Source organism: Numenius arquata, chromosome 2, assembly GCF_964106895.1.
Source record: "Numenius arquata chromosome 2, bNumArq3.hap1.1, whole genome shotgun sequence".
NCBI lineage: Eukaryota > Metazoa > Chordata > Aves > Charadriiformes > Scolopacidae > Numenius > Numenius arquata.
Window position 1 is genome coordinate 15209102 of NC_133577.1, and position 15706 is coordinate 15224807.

Genomic DNA, 15706 nt, shown 5'->3' on the forward strand with positions numbered 1-15706 from the left:
TGAGCTCTGACTTCAAAACCCTCTCCCTCTGCAGGGATTTTCTTACGCAGCAGGGGGTTAAGGCCAAAGGTGGAAGAACAGGAGTGACAACAGGAAGAACAGACTGGTAATAAAGGTGACCTTCAAAGAAAAAGAAAAGCCCCAAAGGATGAAACGCTGCAAGTGACCCAGATCTCGAAGTCTAAGTACTGATGTACTAGATTGGAACTGAGACAACCTGAACTTTGTAGCTAATAACATTTATTGAAGAATGTCTTCTTCAGCCTAAAGTTTTAATTTCTCAAACTTTCTGCTTGGTTGAAATTAAAGGAAAGAATGAAATCCTATTACAATCCCACTGCTGTCCTGATATTTGAATAAAAGCTGAAAATCATTCCTTTCATTAAATACATACTCCAGCAGAATAAATTAATAGATTTACAACTAATGTTTTAAGACTACATGGGTTCTCTTAAAGAGGACCTTCTAGCAGTAGTGAGCAACACTTTTGCAGAGCAGACACATTTCTTTCCAGTAAAGGCCACAAAAGTAAAACAAAAAATTACGGAGAGTTCTATACTGCAGATTAACAACTACCCTGTGCTGTAAAAAGATGACTCAGATTTTCAAAGAATTCTAATACAATTAGAACAGCTTCAAAAGACAAGTGGTCCTTCCAGGATGTAAAAATTAAATGTAAGGAGAACCTGGAGAAGCCTTTACAAATGCAGCTAACTTTACTTAACACAGTGATAGTGAAGAAGGTCTCAGCAGATTCTATTAGCAAAGACACATCCAAGAAGAAAAAGAAAATTGTAACTCTACTATTTAAGTTTTCATGGCACTGTTTCAGCCTTCTGTTCCACCCAATTAGTTTTTCAGATTTAAACTAAAAATCTGCAATGCATACAGGTGTGTGATCAAAAGAAAAGCAGAAAATAACATCTGAGACAGTACAGACAGCAACTGTAATCCATGGAGGCAGCCAAACCGCACAGAATTACTACAGTTTCACCCTAAAGTATAAAAATAGAACATAAATAGTCACTGGGCAGAGTATCCAATTTACACAATGTCAAGCTGGGGAGCTTCAATCTCTTAATGCCAACAGTTTTAAAATAAGCTCCTTCAACTTTACATGCCATGGCTACAGTCTTCCTGGTAGTATTCTTGTGCTATTCAGGACTCATTCTTCCACAACTTCCAAGCATGGGAACAAACCAGTATTTTAAAGCATTATGCTATAAAAACAGATCTGCACTTACAGAAGCCATAAGGCCACATGTACAATCCCTGCATGTCCCAAGATCTGCCACATGAAGTAAACCATGTCACTCAAGGTTCACTAGTATTTCTATTTATTGCATTTAAAGCAAGTATAAAAACCTTCATTCCCTTGAAAAGGTGTTTTCACTGCATATTCTTCCCTTTCAGTTCTTCTTTGCTGCTCCATGGGGTTACATTGAGCAGCTCCATGCTCTGGCTACCCACTGGTTCTCAGAGTTCTCTTTTACATTCTGTCCCTAGCTAAAAAACAAAGCAGATACTCATCTTCCTAAGGCTGCAGACTGCAAAACAGTAGCCCTAGTGATAATTGAGGAGCTCCAGTTATACACAACAGAATGCAATTGCTTATTATTCCAGACTTTAGCAGATTCAAAAATAATTAGAGGCTTCCAGGCAGGAGCTCTTCTTTCTGGTCACCTGCTGAGTGGTGGGCAGTTTTATGCCACTTCTAGCCAAAACACTGCAAAGTTTGAATGTGAATGAGACTACTGCAGAGCTGTAGTCTACTGTTACTGCTAATCCAACAAGAAGCTGTTTCCCCTCACCCTCTAACTGAACCTTTATCCACAGATGTCATCATGACATTCAGATGATGTTAATGGCCTCTTTTGAAAGATTATTTGTTTACTTCAAGGTAAGAAAAGACAATCTGAGGGTGAAAATGCTGCAGTCCCTAATCTTAATGCAAATGAATGGTCAGAAAGGGCCATTTCAGGAGATGACCTCATCACTATGACCTAGTTCAGAAAAAGTAAAAAGCCAAGGAAGTTTTGTCACATGTCAAAACCTTTCCCACTGTCTACTGTAAGTTTTCTGAGAACCATTAAAAGAAGTCATCTACATCACAGAATAATTATGAAATGTTTTACTCACTTGAAAAGCCTTATGTCTCAAAACACTTAAATATTAACAGATTTTTATTCTCTCTCAAATGATCATACGGAATGAGCCGTACAGTTTTACCTATTTTGTACCTCATCTCTCAATGGACATAACCAGGAAACCAGCTGCCACATCAAAAGCACAAAACGACATAAGTACCATTTTCCCCCAAAGAAGGATAAGATGACATTCTACTCTGCCTCCTTCATTACCTACTTGCCACTGCAAAGTTCTCCTCCTCTCACTCCCCAGAATATAACATCAACTTCAGAGACTTTATTACTAGGATTTTTATTACCTTAACTGACATCTCATTATAAAAGCAGTCATCTCTTTTACATGCAGACATACATACAGACTTTGGTTGTCATCTCCCCCACTCCCATATACACAGGATTTTCTCTTCTGTCCCTCTGAGCGTGAAGCATATTGTCCTTTAAGCTGCAGACACTGAGTCAGACAGTATTCTAAATGTTAATTGTCTATCAAATACTAAAAAGCATTCCTATGGAGACTAGATTACCTTGCAGGAAACTATATTTTGCATAGGGAAATACTATATTTCCATTAAGACATATTTGCAAATATGTCTAAATAGAGGATTAATAAAAAGAATTAAGTTTCAACTAAGTCTCAGTTCTAATAGCTCAAGCATTTTCTAGATGGGAGTTCTAGAAGCATCGCACTCTGGAACCCAAAGTGCATTCCCATTCAGGGAAAGCTTCCATGAGGTGAAAGACCATAATGAATTAATGCGTTGGAAGACCAAGCTGAATAATTACAGCCTTATGGAAAGAAAGCACAGCAACAAACTACAAATACATAAAGCATACCAGCATCAAGGAACAGGAGAGAAACTGTTCAAAGACACTTAGAGAATAATAGCCACAAGCAAACTTGAGACCAAACATAAGTACTTTTTTTTTCGCCCACTTAAAATACACCACATAAACGAGGTCATACAGAAGCCTTCCATGGTGAACTATGGGAATTTCCATCATCAAAACTCAAAACAGCTTGACTCTGACTAATTATCCACAGTATCCCTAAATGCTGTCGTAAAGCAGACAGAGAAGAGACTGCAATACACACCTATACACAGGATACAAGTTTAAGACACAAACAGCTACATATAGAGTGAAACCTTGTAATTACCTTTGGTTCAGATTAACCCAACAAGTGTTCATTTGGTCGGTGGTTTCCTTCACCCTCCTTGTGTCATCATCACGATACTCTCGAAGAAGTTTATTAGAAAGATCATTGAATGCAGCTACTGTGATGTCACCTCTATGCAAATCCTGTACTAACAGCTGAAATAACAATACCAGTATGAGACAGAGTCAAATCAAAATCGGACTATTTTTCAAATTATTCATTTTATCATATCGTAAAACCCTTCTTTTCTCTTTTTTTTAAAACAAAAATGTCCATATTTTTCATCTAGAAGAAAAACCTTAAAAAGAAAATCTACAGATACTAAGTAGTATTGGTTCTAACAATGAACTAATCAAAATACAAACAGGTGTGGAACAATTATATTTGCCAGAAATGCCAAAGGCTAGAAAAATTCTCTTCTGTGTTTTACTGGCAACAGAAGTAAAAATCACTTCCATATTTTTAGTAGCATGAATAAATTCAGATTATGATAATAGTGATATAAGTGACAGCTAAAAGTGGTATAAAGGAAGTGCGCAGCGAGAGAATTTGATTTCATTGTTTTGCATGGGTTTTTTGTTTTTAAATGAAAAAAATACAGTAGATGTCCTTGCTTATTGTGGCAGGATATTCATAAGGTGCCTTGACTTTAAAGAATCTTGAAATCAAGATTATTTCTAAATGACAAAAATATATTTGCATATATATATATGTCCAGTTATATCCTATGATCTCTGTACTATATGTTTGGGCACAGGCCTACTTTTGCTTAAAGAAGCAAAGCAGACCTAAAAGTCAATTTCCATTCCCCTGCTCAGGTAGAGGAAGACAATGAAAAGCACACAATGTTACTGTTTACCGAAATAGCTATGGATCAGTGAGGAATTCTCACAATCATACTCCCTGCTTCCTTCCATATCCAGCTCCACCGCTACATTGTCCCTTCATTAATATATATAGATGTGTGTATATATACACCAACACACTTTGTAAAACTCTATTCTAGCCCTGTTCTAAATGCTGCAGATAAGAGCCCCTCCTTGCTGATTTGTTTCTTTAGTTCTCATCCTGTGCCACCTGCAGCCTGCCCTTTTTCTGACAGCCGCCAGGACAAAGGACATCAGACTTACTGGTTTATCACAGCAGGTTTGCTGTAATATTAAAAGCAGCAAATATTGCATAGGATTAGGAAAAAAAAAAAAGCGTTGAATACACCTGGCATCCATCAGAAGTGAAATGCAGGATAATTTCAAATAGCTAGGTCCATTCCTGGATTTGCTAAACCACTGCTACTAGGTTTCTATGAAGTAGTACAGGCTATGTTCTGTGGCTGTATGATTAAACTTTTAGTGGTCTGAGGTTCAAGCTTTTTGCATAATATCATTTATTCAATGCTACACTACACTCATTTCAACTATATTTCCAAAAAGACACACATGCATACCTACCACCTGCTTCCCTCCCAGAAAGCAGACTCTCTGGAAGTCTGATATATAGAAAAAAAAATAGAGACAATTTAGAAAATATTATGCCCCAGAAGAGACAGATCAGTCCTACAACTCAATTGTATATTCACACATCAATTGAATCCAGTAGCATTACATAGGCTGAGGAGTCTGGTAGGGATAAACAAAAAAAAAAAAAAAAAAAAGTGTCGAGGGTCTTACTTTGTTGTCTGAAATCTGTTTGGCAAGCATCTCTTTTGGGGCCTGCAGGAGCATACGCAGACGGATCTCGCACTGCTCCATGAGGTGCTCCATTTCTTGCCTCTGCTGGTCCCACTGGATGCTATCGGTCAGCATGTGCTTCAGCTGCTGCTGCCTCACCTCCACCCCATGCTGGGTACTGTCCCACTGGTTCTTCACCTTCTCCACTGTGGACGACAATACAGAACATGAAAAACCTGAGGCAAACAAACAAGTAGCCGTAACTACCACTTAATTCTCAGGACAAGCGGCAATAATATAATTCATTCCCAAATACAGTACTTTCCATATTCAGTATTTTAGTTCCCCATGTAATTTACACATTCACACAAGAAAACAAAAAAATGCAGGAGTTTGGCTGCCTAAATGGGTCAGCTTACAGGTAACTATTATTCCTGGAATATTTCAAAAGCATTATTTTACTTTTTAAGTACACGCATGTGGGAGGCAAATCTGCCACAGCTGCACTGCAGATATATACCAGCAGCAGGGCTCCAAGGAGCACAATTTTAAGGTGATGGCTACACAGCAAGTCATACCTGTGCATCTGCAACTTAAACCAGTACAAATAAACAAATAAATAATAAATACTGTTTAGGTCTGGATAGCTTAAACAAAGTGAACTAAGTTTTCCAGACCACTGTGTGTTGAAGGCAGTCTAGCGGCACCCGTACTACATAGAATCATAGAACGGTCTGGGCCAGAAGGGACCTCCAAAGGTCATCTAGTCCGACCCCCCCCGCAGTCAGAAGGAACACCCCCAACTAGACCAGGTTGCCCAGGGCCTCGTCAAGCTTCACTTTAAATATCTCCAGGGAAGGGCCCTCAACCACCTCCCTGGGCAACCTGTTCCAGTGTTCCACCACCCTCATAGTAAAGAGCTTGTTCCTAATATCCAATCTAAATCTCCCCTTCTCCAACTTAAAACCATTGCCCCTCATCCTGTCACTGCAGGCCTTTGTAAACAGACCCTCCCCAGCCTTCCTGTAGCCCCCTTCAGGTACTGGAAGGCTGTTATTAGGTCTCCCCGGAGCCTCCTCTTCTCCAGGCTGAACAACCCCAGCTCCCTCAGCCTGTCCTCATAGCAGAGGTGTTCCAACCCCCTGATCATTTTCGTGGCCCTACTACAATTTTACAAATTACTACAATTTTGGCCAAGGTAGAAACACTCCAGTAACAACCTACTTTGTCACCTTCATTCCACCACAGGTTTCTACAGGCTTATGCAGATTACACAGCAGAACAGAGAAGTTATTGATTACACCCCATTTCCTTCAAGTATCCCATTCCTCTCTCAATAGAGTTACAGTAGATGATCAATAAACAGGCTTTAACCTTTAATAAATGAAGGGTAAAAAAGAAAAATTGACAAGAGCCTAGGACAAAAAGTAGTGTCAGAGAAAGCAGTTTCTTTGCCTTTGGAGGGAAATGAATAGCATCCTACCTTTTTCTTAATACTTACAAACCATAAAAAATGTATTACTTGAAAGTCTATAGAGGTGGAAACACTTTCCCTATTACCTGTTATGACAATTATTAGGAACATATTATATCACTAGAACTGAAAAGTAAAAAAGTGAATGTAAGAAAGCAAACAAAAAAAAAAAACCTAAAGTGAGTATTTTGAATATAGCTGTACTCTGAGCAGCAACAGGTAGGCAGTATGTAACATATCCAATATATTTATCTTACCAGTAAGTATGCAATTTTATTAGAAAACTAACACACTTGATACTCAGGTCATTTCAATCTTCTGTGAAGTAAAAATGCCAAAGGTTGTGATTAAGCTAAAACTACTTAAGTGAACTTTACCCTTTGCATTCTTTGGGTTTTTTTAACCTTTCACAGTTATACAAAGCCATTATGCTTGATCTGCTTGTGAAGATCTCTTAACTTTAATCCATTCAACAGTACTCTGTTTAGTTTCACTAACCTGTCAAGGACTGTGACAGTGAAGCCCACTTGGTAGAGTAACTGTCTTACCGGTGGACAAACCCAATAATCTGTGCAATATCAATTTGCCAATTGCCACCCACAGGCAACTTTTTGATTCATTTTCAGGCATGATGTAGGTCACGCTGAATGGGAACTTAGAAGAAAGCTTCAGTAGCCTAACAGCAAATAATAATTTTTTTTTGTTTGTTTAAAAAATGATGTTACTATGTTGGATAAAGAGTATGGAAGGAAACCACCTGCTGCTAGGAGAGATCAGTGATTTCACCAAAACAGCAAAAGCAAAAACAGCAGGAGTGAAAAAAGGCTATAACCCTGTGTGCTGGCTAATGAACTACAGAGAAAAACCTCTTCAGTGGTTAGGCTCTCCCCATAAAGCTGGAAGGAAAAAATATCCCTGAGAAACAGCTGCCTGCAACTTGGTTGAAATGGATAGATATTTGATGTTTACATAGTAGAAGTATTATTATTACAGAAATAATGTTTCATAATATATTTTTCTGTATTAATGGCCAGGTTAACCTTACTCTCTGCACTGTTGACATATTTCTGCTCTCTTTAGTCTCCACCAAAACAGGACAGAAAAACAGTCAAATTCTTGGTAGCCTCATCATTCAGTGGGTTCAATAGGTAGGTTCCTCAAAAAAATTGTCAGGGGCACCAGTCTGGTATCAAAGGCAGAAAGATTGGAAAGGATTCCTGACGAGACTCCGTATTTAATTCCCAATGTCCATGCAGTAATTAGGAGGGAAGTTCCAGAGAAGAAAGCTTTTCTCTATTTCTGTGCTTCTAGCTATGTGAGTAATTAGGCTTCATCAAACAACATACAGCAGGCTCACAGGAGCTTGTAGGACATCAGTATATTCCCCTCAGTGTTTAAACAGGGAGGTGCATAAAGCAGTCCTGAGCTTCACTTTTCTTCAAAGGGCAAACTTTCCTTTACAAATGTCAGTAGCAAAAAAAAAAAACCTTCAGTTTTTTAATATTCCATGACAGACAGCAAAATCTTCACACACATCTACGGTATCTACCGGAAGCTTCATCCATGGCAGCATACACACCTTCTCTGTTCCCACCTTGAATGGGCGTGACTATAGGGGAACTCAAGTTACTTTATTCCTGGTTCGCCTTTTTTGAAGAATCAAGAATGTTTCGTGACTGACCAGATCTCCCCTTGTTGACTGACTCTTCATGGACTACACAGTTAGTATCCTCCTCCAAGCTTCCACTGGGCCAGTGGTGAGGTGGTCCATGAGGGTGAAGCAGTGGTAGAGGGTGGTGTCGCCATCTGCGTAGTCTTCTGCCTTTGGTTTCTTTTTGCTGACCAGCTCAGTAACAGACTTAGTCTGAACCTCCACCTCCTTGAAGGCATATTTTGGGTCAAAGAACTTGCTGTCAATTTTGTCTGGAGCCTGATAACCCCGGCACACCCCAAAGATCTCAGCGGACTCATTGCAGGAGGCTTGGGGTTCCCAGTGGCTGCAAAACTCAGGCCCTACAAGTTGCTTTAGTTTCTTTGAATTTTACTCCCCTACCAATCCATAGCTCCTGTTAATCTTAGTTGGCAAATGCCATCTCATCAGACCCTTTAACATTTCTGTGGGCTTTCTGACCCTGTTATTATCTCCAGCAAGTCTTATGGACACCAAAGAAATTCACATAGATGGAAAGGAAAACTACATTACAGAGGAGAACATCAGGAAATATATTTTTTAATTTTTACTTCTAACTGTGCTGTTTCCTGATACATGAATTTTCTAATCTCAGAAACCAACAAAGCTTAAGAGTTCAAAGAATACATTGTCATTTAGTTTCTAATTGTGTCAGTTGTACATTTTCTTTCCCTAAGTACCAGTAAAAGAAATTTTCAAAGGGGATGGAGACTTTTAAACTGGAAACTCAATTTTCAAGTACATATCAGTGACTTAAAAGCTCTACTAACTCTCAGTCAAAAATTTCAACAGTACGTACACAAAGTTAGTGTCCTAAGTCAATACCTTCATGCTTTTCACTTGCTGTTCAGTGCATCACAGCTCAACAAAAATAAAGATACACAATTAGTTCCTTTTTTTCAATAAATAAAAAAATCCTCATCCCTAGGTCCATGAATGCCAAGTAACTCAAATTCTGCATAAGATATTTTGAAATCCAAGCAAAAATATTTGCCTTTGTACTTGAAAAAATGGCCAGTCAAGAAAACAAGTGGCAATTCTTGTTCCAGGAATTTTCATTAGACGGTTAGAGTGAAAGCCAATTAACTATTAAATATTCAGTTTGTTCAGGGAACGCAACTTCAGTGAGGCTTAAAATCAAAGTCAAAGAGAAAGGTATGAAGATTTTTTTTACTGCCATGGAAACATTGTATTTGCAAACACAGAATGGAGAAACTTACATTTTTCTGTGATCACTGTCCTAATGTCTGAACTGGAAGTTTTATTTTTCAAATTCTGAGCCAACGTAAAAACAGAATCAAGCTGAGGGTGCCGCTGGTCCAAATCTGCCTTTGTTATCTGTTGAGAATTAGGATATAATTTTTTAAGTTCAAAAAGCAGAATTTAGTTAACAACATCTGAATTACATGCAGATAAAACAAAACATGTATGTGTCGCCACAAGTAGATTGCTGCTCCCGTCATTACTGTAACCCTTGAATTGTCACAGTATTATAGCACTGCTTTAAAAGGCAAAAATATTCTGTATTACAGTTACTGAAGATCCAGAGGTGAATGTTAAACTGTACAAACCACACAGTTACCACAGTCATTGTGGAATAATTTTCAATATCTATTTTTCACTCTCCCATAAATTAATTTCCTCTTACCAAGCCCTGATCATTTATAGGGGGGGGGGGAAGTGGGGGGGAGATGGAGAAAGAAACTAACAGGGAGGATCAGACTATACATAATATAAAAAACATTATTTCACTATGGTAATGTACCAGGAGCCAATATTACAAGTATTACAAGGATTATATAGTTAAAAGAAAGTGTTCCTAAAGTTTCAAATTCCAGAGGATGTTAGACACCCACAGAAACAGTTCAGCAATTGTTCAGCCTGCAGCTTTTCCTCTACAATTACTCATGTTTATTGATATCAAGTGAAATAAAATGAACCTTAATGGTAGCATACATCTCACAAATACCGCCCTTAGTCAAGGCTCAGCACAGCATGAGTATCAACAGAAACAAACATTTACATCATAAGCATGTTACAACTCTTAATCATTTTAGAATGTGTCTGGAAAACAGTTTAGTCTAACTAGAATGCAACAAAACTCATTAGAAACTACCAGAGAGTGGATCATAAAGGTCACCCTCCAAGCAAATACAAAGCTGCTCCAAAGTCTTCAGCATAAGCTATCTACACGTTCCCCAAAAGATATCATTTTCAGGAGTTATTCTCTATATGCTTTGTTTAAAACGAAACAATAGCAGTGCCTAGCTCACACAGGGACACAGGAATTAACAGGAAATAGTAGAGTGGAGAGTGGTGTAATAATGACAGCATTTAAAGTGTAATTTTCAGGTTATGCATTTACTGCAGTCAGGTTTTTTTTGTTTGTTTAAACACATGTAATTTCTTTACTGAATGTACAACCTATTAAAGTATAAGCCAATTTTCCAATCCACTAGCCTTCACAAAAACACATACTTTCATTCGTGCAATAGTCCGATTGATCTCTTCAGTATTTCCCACGGTGACTATGTTTGACTTGAGCATCTGGTCAATCAATACCAACCAGTCAGCCAGCTCAGTTGTGGTTTTATCCAGATCAGCAGGTGCAGAAAGTTCCAAAGCCTGCTGCGTCTGAACAGGAATTTCCAATGAAGAAGATACTAGCACCACCTTTTGGACATCTGAAACAGAGTTTAGGGGTTTTGTTAAAGTAAAAAACAGTCATGGCCACATATGAAATTGTGGGAATTACAGGGGTTTTTTGGTAATTCCTATATATATGCAACAACATCTACAGAGAAAGCACAGCAAAATTTGCATTTGAGGAATTTTAACCACCAGAAACTAAGTAATCAGAAACCCCTTTTTCTTTTTTTTTTTTTAAAGGCTATTAATTATTTCATTGCAAGTCAAAGACTCATGCAAATTATTCAGCCTAAATACAAAATAAATAAGAAAACTTGCAAAGGCAAAATGACATTAAATCTAATGAAGCGAAGCTAAAGAGTGTTCGACACGAAAGGGAATTGACCCTCCCTAAAAAGCAATCCTTTCGTTTAAGATAAGCATCTAAAAACTGTCTTCCTCACTTTTGTACTACATGTCAGAAAGGTTTTCCCCACTCTTGGCTTGGAATTCACTTAAGCACAAGCAAGTTAAGCTACTGCAATAGATGTTTTGTGGACTTGGCAATACACAACTGTCCTAAGAGAGGACAGATGCCCGCTAGTTCAGCCCCATCCTTTCTATCCTTTTAACCTGACACTGCAAAGAAGCGAGGAATGAGCTGAACAGTCAGATTCGCTCCGGAAGCTGTGATTGGTTGTGTTCTAGTTCCAAGAAAACACTAAATTAAATCAAGGTGGAGCATGAATATTACACACTTGCCTCAAGCAATGAAATACAGGAGCTTTACTTAACAAACACTCTGTATGAAAGGAAAACAAGCTAAATCAAGGTTTTGAAAGGCTTAAGCAAAAGCTTGTTTTCCTCCATTAAATTCTGTTTACTGATGCTGACTTAAAAAAAAGAAAAGAGTTAATTTAATGCAGTTCAAGCTGCAAATCCTTTCAGGCAAGGGCTGTCTTTTTTACCTGGTTTTCTAAAAAGGAGACGTGGGCATCTTGTTAACACTCTGTATCTGCTGATCTGCCTCCAACAACTTGAAAAAATGGCCAGTGTCAGTGCCTGATACAAGAATGTATCATATTTAGACAACTTCCCCTACAAGGTTCAGGAAGATCAGTATCCAGCAGATGAGAAAGATCTATCTGTGTCCCTGCTGAGCTGAAAGATCAGAACGGCCTTTATTTATAGGACTGCAGAGAATGTCATGCAGGAGACACTTTACAAATAATTAGCTGCAGGGAAATCTTCTAGTGGATCTTAATTACTAAAAGGCATGACTACAAGGCACAAATCCACAGGAAACCAGACTGTCACAAACAGAGCTATTCTGGTGTTTGTTCTGTACCTAATACACTGACTCCTGATGAGGAGGCCTAAGCTTTAGTAAAAGATTCCGTTTCAAAACTCTTTGGGGAACCCCAAAGGACTCCCCCAATCCTGAATTGCAGAGTGACTTTTTCCCTAATCAAATGTTTCTTCTCCCATAGTAACATGAAGGCAGCCCCAAATATAGTGATGTACAACGTTTCTTATTTCCACTTGTCTAAATTCATAGGGAAGGGTTGTCTTTTTGGGTTATTTTTGACCGCAAACAGGATTAAACTCAATACAATTAAGCACAACAGAAGGATTGATCACTCACCGGAAGGCTTTGGCTGTGTAACAAGTTGAGACTGCCCAACAAATGCCTCCAGTTCTCTCACTCTGTCAGGCACTTCTCTGAACACCTAGAACCCAGCAGAGAGGAATAAAAACAGTAAGATAACTTATATTAACAGCAAAAAAGTAATCAGTTATTAGAAAACAAAATATTCTACACCATGCTTGCTACAATGGCATGCCTCAGATATATTTCAATGAATTTCTTCAAGGTATCATTTAAAAACAATAAAAATGCCAAGAGGTACTCAGAGTGTTATTTCAATACATTCCAGTGTCTTACCTAAATCTTGGAGAAAAATAAATGAACTGTTGCAGACAGGTTGTTTACATGGTTTTTACTGCCTAAGCATCAAAGCTATGACTCATTATTTGACTACACTTCAAAGGAAAGACGACACAAAGCATGATTTGTGGTCATCAATGACAGGGAAGTAGAGAAATAAGAAATTAATTTAAAAAGGGGAAAAAAAAATGTTACTGCTAAACTCTAGTGTAGTGAAGACAAATTTGCCTACCTTGCTTTTTAAAACTTTTTAAAAGGTGGTGATGGAAATGTAATATAAAAAGGTTGGGGGCAATATCGCCATTTTCATGGCTGAATAGGTAAAAATCTTTCTATTTCCCTGAACTATCAGAAGCCCCTTTCTCCAATAAATTCTTACCTCCCTGAAACATAATATAATGCCAAATAATTCTATTCCTTTTTCACTTGGATCTCCAGGCTCTGCTTGAAAAAAATATGGTTTTACTCCAACCAGCAAATTATTTCTTCTCATATATTTGCCAATGAGAATGAATACCAGAATTTCTAATTTACATCAGTTATACTCAAGAAAAATCCCAGACACACTTGGTAAGATGTTCTCACTAAACTTTACCACAGCTTTGATATCCTCTTAACTGCTGCAACATCCAACTTTCCTATACAGCAAAGATTTATTGTGATTCTCTCTGTTTCAAATTTATTAGTTTGCCTCAAATAAGTGAAATATTTTTGATCCAGCTGTTTAAAAGAAAGCCAATACAAAAGAAAATCAACAAACCCCTAAGCTAAACTAACTCCTTCTGATGGAAAAAAAGTCCACCAGTGTTTTCACTTACACATGGATTGGGGCACTTTTCCTAAACATGCCCGCATGCCTTCCAAGACACTTTATGTACATGTTACAGATACATGGAAACAAAAACAACCATTCAAAGTACACTACTATATTTTCAACATCAGGTACCCAATGCTAAAGAAATGCACACCTTATTCCACCTCATATTGAGGGACTGCAGGCAATCAGAAAGTTTGTTTTTTTCCTGAAGATCAGTATTTTTATCCAAAAGCACTTCTGGTTCAGTTCTGTTCAGCCATTCCAGTTTGTCTCCCTGTACTTCCATCTCTTCACTTAAGGCCTAAAAGTGACAGAACAGTTTTAGACTGAAGCAAAACAGATACATGTTTAAGTAAAGGGAGGGAAAGGCAGAAATTTTCCTTTAATGTCAATATTTAGAATTTTCCCTGGAAATAAAAGAAAGCTTCTATTTTGGTTTCTATTCTATATCTTGAAATTAAAACATTTATTCAAATATCAACATTTATTGCTAACTGGAAAACACCCGCAAACCTGCAAATATCCAAGGTACCTATACAGCTTCATATCATGCACACTGATAACATAACCTTACAACTTCATTTTGATCAAAATCCCACAGCCTTCTTTCTCTTTAAGCATGAATGTGCAGGTCAGATCCTGCAAAAAAAAAAAGTTTATGGTTGGATCCCCATTGACTTCAAATTAACTGTGGTATTATTTGCCCACAAGCACTGTGAAGCAGGAATCACAAATTTTATCTTTAAAACACTAGAATAGAAAAAATTACAATAGCAAGTACACATCATGTTTATCCACCCCAGTATTTATACTAATCTCTGTTACACAAGTATTATGGAGGTGTGCATAACAAAGTGACAGGAATACAGGCCTGAAAGGGAGATCACTAAACAAAATACCCTGCTACAATAAATACTATATCAAATAGTGCCTTTCCTAAATTTTCAAGGGTCTCCCTTAAAAGAATTATTTTTTTAAAACACATTTTATCCTTTTTAATTGGAGGCTGCTCCAGAAGCTCTATTTAGAAATCTCCTTCTCAATTCCCAGACTGTATTTATTCCTGACTGATCAGTTAACATGTTATTCCCACTTCCCTAATACTAGCCTTTAATAATAGCTCATCTTCCCTATGCTTTCTTAGTCTTGTCATCATAGTCTTTCGAATTGTTCTTTGATGACACAAAACAATTTTAGGCAAACATAATTGGAGCTACATCATTTATACACATTTGTTGGAAGTTCAAGCCTTTCCACCTGATTTGGTCTAACAGAAGTTATCTGGTTGGGGTTTTTTTTGTTTTAATTACTAATTTTAAAAAAATGAGCAAGCAGGATTGTTGGATTGACTACTACGTCCATTCTTTTAGAATTCCAGAAACACTCCCTTTCACACATCCTACAAACCAAAGACATTTTGTTGGCAAAGCCAGACACAAAATAAATGGGAAAAATACACACATATGTATTCATCCAAGTTACTTGAAACGACCAAAACCCTTATAGTTTTAAAAAGCAGGTTAAATAAAATCTTACACACATCACACAAGTATTAAAGCTGCCCAGTAAATGGGACAATGGTGCTTACTTACCATTTTAAGCTTAAGTTTTGACAATTATAAAGTTGACTTGGGGACATCACCTCCAGTAGAATCCCACTTACTAAATTTTACCAGTAGTACATCTGTTTCTCACTTTCTGCTACAGAGCCACCATCTTCTGGCTAGATAACTATGTTATCAACTCAACCAAACTTCATGAAGAGATGCTTCTTGTCTGTGTAATTAATGTCACAAAACTCTCACACAACCATAATATTTCTTTGTCTATTTGCCATGTGAAAATTTTCCTCCCCAAAAGCCATGTCCTGATACTTTGCACAAGACATACATGTGCATACTCTTATAACACACTAAATCCATCTTGCCTGTAATTCTCGGAAGTTTTCTTCATGGCTGAATGCAAATCTTGTGTCCAGAGCATTTTCTACGTTTTCCAACCAGCAACGCAGCTCATCAAGCTTCTTTCTGTACTCTATCAGCTGCTGATTCTCTCCTTTTAGCCTTAAAAAGGAAAACAAAAAATCCACATGCTGCATTTCTGCACTGAACACAGCACGTCAGTCCTACATTAATTTTGATGCAACAGCCACGTGGTTTTCAGTCATTGGAGCATTTTA

The 15706-nt window shown here is 37.7% G+C and overlaps 1 protein-coding gene across 1 annotated transcript in view; it reads right to left on the reverse strand.

Annotated features, from left to right (window-relative positions):
* Nucleotides 1-15706, reverse strand: part of UTRN (utrophin) — a 339386-nt gene that overhangs the window by 210172 nt on the left and 113508 nt on the right. Inside the window, exons 44-50 of the mRNA XM_074144306.1 lie at nt 15455-15590; nt 13679-13828; nt 12408-12492; nt 10613-10818; nt 9355-9472; nt 4971-5176; nt 3304-3458 (exon numbers count right to left, since the gene is read on the reverse strand). Of these exons, the coding sequence (XP_074000407.1) occupies nt 3304-3458; nt 4971-5176; nt 9355-9472; nt 10613-10818; nt 12408-12492; nt 13679-13828; nt 15455-15590 (1056 nt within the window). The remainder of the gene's footprint in view (nt 1-3303; nt 3459-4970; nt 5177-9354; nt 9473-10612; nt 10819-12407; nt 12493-13678; nt 13829-15454; nt 15591-15706) is intronic.